General features: G+C 44.7%; 1 protein-coding gene across 1 annotated transcript in view; it reads left to right on the top strand.

The window, feature by feature from the left end:
- The first annotated feature begins 1,544 nt into the window (after positions 1 to 1,544).
- Positions 1,545 to 9,520, top strand: part of SLC24A3 (solute carrier family 24 (sodium/potassium/calcium exchanger), member 3) — a 142,773-nt gene continuing 134,797 nt past the window's right edge. Inside the window, exons 1-2 of the mRNA XM_009886046.1 lie at positions 1,545 to 1,554; positions 1,824 to 1,991. Of these exons, the coding sequence (XP_009884348.1) occupies positions 1,545 to 1,554; positions 1,824 to 1,991 (178 nt within the window). The remainder of the gene's footprint in view (positions 1,555 to 1,823; positions 1,992 to 9,520) is intronic.

Below are 9,520 nucleotides of genomic sequence, written 5' to 3'. Positions count from 1 at the left end.
AGTAACGTGTTACCTTTTTGTAGGGTTACTTGCAGCAAACCTGTACCTGAAACCACCCAGTGCCTTGCAAGTGTGCAGCTGGGACCAGTCTGCGAGCCTGGGGAACGAAGCAGCTACAGAACAACTGCCATTTGATGTGCTGGTGGGAGCTGGGGGTTTGGTATAATGTGTATTCACGTTTATTACATGCAAACTGGTTTTGGTACCCAGTGAGTCGACTTTTCGGTGTGTTTTTTGCCCAGCTATCGCTGCCTGCACTCGCTTCTCAATATTCACTCTCGGTTCTTCTCAGTGGCAAAGTCAGGGTGCTGGCTACTTTCATTCCTCGATAGAGTCGAAGATGCGCCACTTCAATATCCTTATTTTATTACTCTCTGCTACTTCCTTGCCTTCCAGGTGGTGATTCTTGTTTGACTAGTTTGATTAGGAATTACAGTATTGGGGATTTTCGTGGTATTCTCAACAGCAGTCGCGTAGCACTGAAATTTGGTTTGATAGTGCGCAGCTGTTTTGCGGTCAGGTGTGGGTCTTGCCAGCAAATAAGTTGGTGAGTGATCGCAATATGGCTGGTGTTGGGGAAAAAAAAAACCCGAGAAGTGAGTAAATCTGCACACGCTTTCTGTTAGGAGGGCAGGGCACGGTAAGGAGTACACTCAGACCCCAGGTCTAAAGTGGTTAACTCCTGCTGGACTGGGGTTTATCCCCTTTTTTTTCAATTTTATGTGAAGTACATGCCCCTAATGTTTATAGACTGGAAGTAGGGAGGGCTCCTGCAGTGACCTGGAGGCATCTCTGGCTTCGGTGAGGTTGTGTTGGGTGGAAATAACAGTGGAGTTGGGCTTAATAAGAGCTGTTTTGCAAATGAATACGGCTGTACTCTCAGAAAGACGTTTCCATCAGTTGCTTTGTGCTCTGTGAGCAGAACCTGAAGGAAGCTGTAGATTTCATGTTTATAAATGAACGCTTCCTAATGCGTTGAAGAGCTGCTGCCCGGCCCACGGTGAACACGTTCAGGAGCCTTTCCACCGATGTCATTAGACTGCGGCACAAGACACTGAAATGGATCCCTGTTGACCACTTTGGTGAAAATAACTCTTCAGACTAGTATTAGGAAATGTAATTTGAAAATGGCGATTGCTCCTATGCCTGGCCTCCCCCCTTTGATGCAGCCTCCCCACTGCTGTTCCCTGACGCAGCACGGGTTGCCGAGCTCTGCCCTTGCAGTCCCCAGGAACCTCATGCTCTGTTGGGGCAGAGCTTTCTGAACACCTGGTAGCGTTTTGTTGATTCATAAAGAAGCCTACCTAAATTTTGTGTCAAACACTGTGTTTCTGAGGCCTCGTTCGGCAGCAAATTGGATTGTAATCTTAAGCAGAAATGGCTTAAATGTTGTATAAGCACTTGCAAAATTCAGCAGAGTTTTGCTGGTACTTAACAGCAGTGAAATGCCTACAGAAGTAGTAAGTTGAGGTCTGGTGGTGGTTTTTTGTTGTTTTGTATGATGGTTTGTGGGGGGTTTTGTTTGGTTTTGTTTTTAAACTGAAATGGCGGATGGTACTCCACTTTTAAACTGATTGGTTGCGTAAGAAGTTTTAAGCTTTGTAGCTGCTCTTCTAGTATGAACCTTTGAAGTTGTAGAGGAATGAACCTGACTCTTAATGTTTTGGGGACTAACTGGGATGTGGAGCTAATGGCAGTGTACCTTTCCAGTGGGATTAGCAACACCCCTGTTTCTAACCCAAGGGACACTGGGCTTGAAGTGCAAATGTTTTGGCTACTTCAGGCATTCAGGAACAGAATCAGGAGTTGCCTTTCCTGTGCAGTCTCATGTATCTACTGCTCTTTTCCTTTAGGTTATGATGCCCTGAGCTATTCCGTGGAAAGTAATGACAAATGGAGTGGGAGACAGCTACTGCAAGCAAATGAGGAGAACACGACTGACATCCCAGAGGGTGGGGGGCAGCCGTACGTCAGAAATTGCACTGAACCAGGTAGGAATGAAAGCTGCTTCCAGCTCCTCGGTCTTCCAGTTGGCTTTCTTATCTTTAGATGTCTGTGTTGGAATCATCTTTTCTGCCAAAAACTTGTACTTACTAATGTTTAAGTCAATAAACATGCTTGTTGTTTTCCTTGTACGTGTGCACCATATGGGTATTGCAAACTCCCTCAGCAACTAGGGTTAAGAGGAGGACCTGCTGTCAGAGTACAAGACAATGTTTGATAGACACTAATAGCCAAATGCTGAGATCATAAGAAGCATGTCTTCTGTGGATCTTGCCTAAACATTGCGTGCAGTTCTAGCGGGGGGATGTACATAGGGATGACGTGCGCTAGTAGGATTATTATCTGAGAAATTAGTCATGTATTTAGTACAAGTACTTCCACCAGCAGTGGACCCAAAGAAACCTAGTCTTCTGTAGCTCGAAGTTGGGTTGATCTAATGAAAAATAAGGCTCAGTTCATAATGGAGCTTTTTCCTCAGGGACGGACCTTAGCAGGGCCATCTCCTTCACTCCCATTTTTATGAAACTTGTGGGAACTTAATGTCATTGAAACTGGTGCTCTGTTATATATTGTTGAAGTTGGTTGATGTATTCAGAAGCTTTTGGGGAAGGTAGGCACAAACACTTTGGTTGTGTTCGTATGCTTTGTGTGTCCCCTTCCTCAGGGATCCACCTGCAGCCAGGATTAAGGCAGGTTGGGTCGGGTGGGTATTTAACTGTAGGAGATGAGCTGATGTGCTTTTTTGAACTTGCCTTCCCTGAGCTGTTCGGGGCTTTTTGGCAACTTCTTGTCCTGGTTCCGAAAGAGCCCACCCCTATTTAGAGGGGCAGTTTCTTCTCCTGTAGTTAGTTGAAAGGACACATCACTTGCAACCCTGTGCAAAAAAACTGTCCGTGGACTATACAAAAAAGAACAAGATGGGGAGTCTTCAATTTGCATCCAATTGATTACATCGTTTTTATTTCTACCTAAATAGAGGTTTCTTTTTCTTTTTTTTCTTTTTTTTTTTTTTTTTTTTGTCCTTTCACAGCAGAGCTTGGATGTTGTTTCCTCAAAGTTAGGGGAGGGGAAAGGAAAGGTGTTTCTCCATTTTTCAGGACTTATGTAGGTTACATGCCCCAAGAGAAATCCTAACAAATACAGTTCTTGCTGCACTTCTCTGCCTATAATTTTTCCTCCACTGTAATCTTTAATAACACTTCTAGACAGATGGATGATTATAGTCTTTTTTGACCGCAAAAACTAGTGCAAAAATTCTTCTTACTCCATTTTTTTACTTGTTTGTATATATCCTGTATAGTGCAGATCCAGTCTTACGCCCTCACATCAGCGTCTGTACTAGTCTTTCCCCTACCATGCTTGGTACATCAGCACCTGCTATCTCACCATCCTCGGCTATTTCTGCTGCCTTCACCAAGTAAAGTGACCTATAGGAAACATGTAGGAATTTATTTGTGGTGTGTGGTTTTTTTCCTCCCCCTTTTCCAGAAGATAAAACAATAATTACTGAGTACATTGTGTAGTGTTCAGGCCTTTTTTAAGTGCTTGCCCGTATGGTGCTGCTCAAGGAAATTGAGGCAATTTGGCTGAAATTGTGGTGTTGCTGAGCATAATTCACGTGTGGTGCATAACCGGACCCTCGGGCGTCTGTTGTTACTTGGGAATCAGCAGAGCTTAAACCTCCTTAGCATCCCCACAGGAGATGTACCTATGTGCGTTTGGCCTTCAGGTGCTTCTCCTTCCCTTTAGTGAGTATCGGTAGGAAAATGCTGCCTGAGAAGACAATTCTTTTTCCTGCCTACTTCCAAAATTAAATTGTATAAACACCTACAGCTATAGGCAAAAGGGGGTGTTTGAAAAAGCAGTTTCACCTCATCTGTTGGGGGAGGGAAATAAAATGCCTCACTTTGAAGGGTTTTGTGGTTTTTTGCAACTCTTGGCTTTTGTAGTCCGTTGGCAGCAAACACATTTTTACATGCTAAAGGAAAGATCTTTTTTCTTTAACTGCATGTGTATTTTCAGGCTCATTTGAAAGCCTGGCGTGACATTTGTGAACTGCTATTTTTATTTTGTAATGGTTTATCCAGTGGGCTATCTAGTAGCATTTTATCATCAGAACTGCTGCAAATAGTGGGGTTTTTGCTCACTTTTCTTTTGAAACATACATTGTAGAAATATTAAAAGGGTGAAATAGACAGAATCCAGCCTAAAGACCTTTTTGTAATTTTTTTTTTTTTTTGGTCCTTTTGTAATTTTTCACTTTGAAGCTGTTGCAATTGGACTGGTAGTGTGGTGTTTTTGAGCAGTTACCTTTAAAACACACTGCTTGTTCTGTACTACGTAGCCCTGATTCACTGAACCCCGGGGGATTTTTGAGCCCTACGCTATGGCACTTGGAAATAAATCTTGCAAGGTTCCATCTGGAAGATGGCTGCTTCTGTATCAGGGGTAGCAAATAAGAGACTGTATTTCCTTTTCAAAATCTGTTCAACATAGCTCATAGCTGATGCAATGATGACGTGGTAACCTTTCTTCTAGCTCCCTCGCCCTCTCAGCGCCGACAGAGTAGGTTAGCTCTCGTGCATGCCTTGGTTAGGGTTCAGCTCTGTGAGCGACTGGCTCCAGAAGCAGTTGCGAGCTGGTGCTCAGCTGTGGATGGTGGATGGTGTGGGCAACAAAGAGTGCTCCCCCAAAAAAGGCAGGGAAAGTAGCAAGGCATGGCAGACGGATGAGGTGAAATGCCAGCCTCAAAAGAGGACACCTGTCTTTGCGAGGCTACTAGATTATTTTAGCTATTTGCTGCTGTGGGATCTGCGTACCTGCTGGTATGTTTTGACATCTTAATTTAAGCCTCATTGCTGTGAGCTCTGTTAACAGAAGGAAGCTGAGAAATGTTCATCATTTGCTCTGCCCCAATACTGTTGTTGTATTTGATTGTGTTGAGTGCTTGTGGAGGCAGAACAACAAAAAAAAAATATCCACTTTTTTTTCTGAAGAGCTTCTGGTCTCATGTCTCCTGTTCCCTTATTTTCCAGTCCTGTAATCATATGTGCTTAGCGCATCCCTCTTGGATCCCTGGTGGCCCTTCATGGGAGTATCTGGCTGTGCTGTCACGCAGCAGATGTTCTTCTGGCCTCTCCTACCATCCTCTTGTCCTTGTATCCGTGTGAAGGATGTGTGGAACTAGAGACGGACAAAAAAATTGGACAGAGGTTATTCACAAAAGAAGGATATTGTTTAACTACAACACTTGTTGATTTTGGGTTGGGTTTGGCAAACAGTTTTAGCTAATACAAAAGATGGTGAGAAATACTCATGTTGCTTCAGGCAAAGTATCACTTAACCACCTAGTCCTGTTTAGAAATATGACTCACCCACTGGAAGCCAACAGAGAGGCTTAAGATGATATAGTGTTGAGTTTTGGGTCAGGTCCATGTGCTACCAAATTCAGAGCTAGGTTTGCACGGGAGACAGTCAGAGAAACTTGCTGTTAATTCAGGCTTGGTTTATCAGCTGTCATGAAGGTGACAAGCTCATAGGCTGCATCAGGATGGGACATAATGTGTCTAGAAATTGATGTTAGAGGCGGCTTGGTTGTGGCACGCTGAGGTCCCGGTGCCACCCTTTGTTAGCTCCTCACTAGACTGACATATGTTTCCTCTGACAAGCTGTCATCATGTTCTTCCCCCGGTGTTACCGCTTCCCACGTGCTCAGTTGCTGCTTCTGCCTTGGAAAGGCTGCAAATAAAATAACAGCCCTGCTTAAGTGTGCCATTTTAAAGTCATTATCAGTAATAGCAGGAAATTCGTGATTACTGCAGAAACTAAAAGATCTTGGTATATTCATTTAAACCCTCGGGCACAAAAGTGTTTAATTTAAACAGCCAAAGAAGTTTTTATGCAATTATTTCTCACATTTCCTCCTCTTATTTCAAAAGCAACTTTCTCTTTTATCCATATTTCTCCAGTGAGTCATAGATTATGATAATGTAATTGGTAGCACTTGGCTACGAAGCAGGTAACTCTTCCAGGCTGCTTATTCTTGTTACCGTTTCTTTAGAGCTCTTTTTGTGTTGAACCACAAACCTTAAGCCGCAAAACCCAAACCACCTCCTGTGAAGTTGTGCTTGCTGATCTCTTTCCCGTTAAACACTCGGTCCCCTCTGGTTTGCATACCCAGGCAGTGAGATTACCGCAACCACCGCGGGTTTCTTGGTGAACAGCTTGGTGACCGAGCTCTGCCCGGTGCATGGCGTGGCCTGAGCGTGGAACGAGAGGAAAACGTGGTCTGTTGTGCCTTTTTCTTCTTGCTGTGGGAGAGGAGTCTCACGCTCGTGCTTTGGTGCCTGCACGGGCAGGCTGGCGTTACCAGTAAGTGCTCTCCTGGTTGATACATCATCTCCAGAGTGGTGTTTGCTCCATGTTAAAACAGAGCAGTGCAGTCCTCTTTCCTTGAACTCACCCTGGGGTGTGGATGTGCTGAAGCACAGCCTGAGCAGGCGGTTCTCAGCCAAAACGGTAGCAGCCATCTCTGTGCCAGAAAGGAAACCATCTCGTCACCCTCACATGTGCAAAGACTTACGCGCGTGCTCAGGTTTAGGTGGTCTGGGTTGTCATGCCCAGAATGATGTCCAGAGAACACACGCGGTGCATGAGACCTGTGTCTTTACCTATAAACACGTTGCTAGTGCTAGAAGAGGAACTGTAGCAGAAGAGTCTCTGCCCTACAGACCTTCAGCCTTTCAGCAGAATAGAGATGGGAGTGCTGGAGAAGTTAGTGCACTTATGCAGCTGTAAAACTCACTGCAGCGTGATGAAATTTGGGGCTTCTAATGCTCCTTGGTTTTCTCCGAGCTGTATGTTGTCTTTTGGTTGATTATCAGCATTGTCTAGATAAAGCTACGTGGGAGATCATGGCAGTGGCAGAAGTGCCTAGCAGATCCCAAGATGGTAGCACAGTCTAAGATAGGCTTCTGTGCTAGAAACAAAGTGTATTAAATGAAATACTCAAGCATTGAAGTGTTTAATGAGTGTAATAAGTGGAGTTGTCCTGAGATCCCAGCTCACATTCATGCTTCCATGTGTACAACAGCACTGTCCATCAGCGCTGGGGAATACGTGTTTCTGGGCAGCAGAGTCTGAGTTGTGGGACTGATACCCATTCACATCGAGGTCGGAGAAGACACAGAAATTAAATGTGAGTAAGATGTGCTCGTTCTTTTAGTGGAGCCTTGATATTTGGGTGTGGAGGGTGATGGTCCGTAGTTAACATGGACTTCTCGCCTCCTGGCCTTTGTACCTGGAGATACGGTGCCAGGCTTGGACTCTTTCCTTTTTGAGCATCCTTCTGCTTTTTGCCTCTGTAAGATTCAAGAAGTTGCATCTTTACAAGACTGGGGTTTGCTTTAGTGGAGTGGGCTTGTGGATGGGAAATGGGAAGACATAGAAAACAAAATTCCTCTGGAATTTCTCTGGAAAGGTACTGGAAGTAGCTGCTGGCAGAGTGAGCAAGACTGCTCTTTCTCCACCACTGCCAAGTTGAGGAAAGCCGCCTTCACAAGTAGATATAATGCGCTAGTAGATATAATGTGAAGAGTGATTTTTTTTTCTTTTTTTTTCTCTCCTGTCTGAACCAAAATGAAATTTAAAAAAAAAAAAAAGTTGCTTTCCCTCAAGCAAAATTAATTTTTTCCTAGCAAAAGGGAAAGTAAAAATTTGTTTCTGCCTAGCAAGTTGCAAAACCTTGCTTTCACTTGTGGAAACATTAGAAAAATAAATTACTGTAAGTTTAGTAACAAAATGTCCTCGAGGAATATAAAAAAGACATTCTTCCCTCCCTCAGCTGTAACAGTTTTGTGAATTAGACAGAAATTTGCTCGAACTTCTGCTCCCACGCTCTGCTCCTGCCTGTTGATCGCTCTCTTCCACCCTCCCCCGCAAAAAGAGAAGACTTGACAGAAGTCAGGAGTGTGATTCCTCTGGAGTGAAGGCTGAGAGGGAGGAGGAGCAAGTAATGCTCAGCAGGCACTGTCCTCTCCTGCTCAATGGGGGCGGATTGCTTACGCCCTGGTAAGGGTCATCCCTCCATGAAGGCAGATGTCAGCAGGTACCGTGAGGCTGGGGCTCGGGAGACAGGACTGCTCTGTGCCATGGATGCTGCATTGCAGCTGGGTGTCACCTACGGGCGCTCTACGGGCAGATAATGGCCATGTCCCTTTCTCTCTGCCCCTCCTCCCCTCACTTCTCACCTTGGTCAAAATGGTTTTGGTGCCCAGTATCATGGTGATCCAAGGAATTCCAGTTTCAAGGACTCCAGTGTACTGTCACTCACTTTTATTTTATTTTTCCCCCTTGGCGCTTTGCAAATGAAGGTTGTAATTTGTCCCACCCTGATACAGGAGTCCTGTTCCTGGGGCTTGGGGTCCACAGTGCTAAAACAAAAGTCTCCCCACAGCAGTGTTTTCTCCTGTAGTAACAGCTCAGACCATCAGTTCTCGTGCTTTGGGAGCAGGGGTCACAAGTGATGTGCCGTCGCTTTGAAAGGCTCCTCACACCAAGCAGTACAAAAAGGCTTTGTCAACTCCAAACCTAAAGCATTAGAAAACTGTGATGTTGGGGTTAAAACCTCAGAAGTAAAACACATGCTTGTTTCTTCCAGGTTTGTGTGCTGGCATGGAGCTGGGTTATCTTCTCCTACAGTCAGGAAGGAGAGATGTTCTCTTGATGGGAACACGAGCTGAAGTTGTGGTGCTGCCACCTGGCCCCTAGAGCTGAGGCTTGAAGAAACAAACACTGATGCCGGCAAAGCTCCATGTCTGACACCTGCTTTTTAACTAAACATCATTTTTGACTAGGCTGTGTGCCCCCACACTCTGTATCTCTTCTGGGTGAGGGGAAAATGTAAGGCAACCATGGGGTTTGAAAGAGCTTCCTTGCTGGGTCTGCCTTCTTGTTTTTTTAGAAATACTGTAAATTATTTTCCTTTTCACCCGTGTTTGCCATGGGCCACGCACAAATGCATTAAGTGCAGGCTGTTACAGTGTTGAACTGACAATGCATATGCCCGGCTCGCTCACCTGTAATTATCTTTTGGGGGGGGTTGGTGTTTTGTTGTTTTTTTTTTTTTTTTTTTCTGGCAGCTGGAGTGTCTTTCTGGGGCCAAGTTCAGATTCAGGTGAAATTGCCTCTGCTATTTACAAGCCTCCCATCCTACGTTTAGGTAGGACAGGCCTTGTTGGACACAGGGGAGAGCATGACTTGATTTTGAACACAGATGTTCTTGTTAGTCGATGTCAGAGAAGTTGACCTATGAAAGTTGTAAAAAGCTGCAAGGGATACTTAAAGATAACTTGCAGATGGTAGAAAGTATTCCACTTGGTTATTCATGCAGCTGTTTTTTCGGAGGGTATTTTCCACCTGTCTGGTCCTTGGAATGATTTCTTGAGCTCCAGAAATTTTCTGCAAACTTTTGAAGAATGTCTTTTTCTTCTCTCAGTGGAGTTAGATTATCTTCCCC

This window comes from Charadrius vociferus, unplaced genomic scaffold (genome assembly GCF_000708025.1).
Source record: "Charadrius vociferus isolate BGI_N301 unplaced genomic scaffold, ASM70802v2 scaffold455, whole genome shotgun sequence".
NCBI classification, from domain to species: domain Eukaryota; kingdom Metazoa; phylum Chordata; class Aves; order Charadriiformes; family Charadriidae; genus Charadrius; species Charadrius vociferus.
This window is presented reverse-complemented; position numbering and strand designations above follow the sequence as displayed.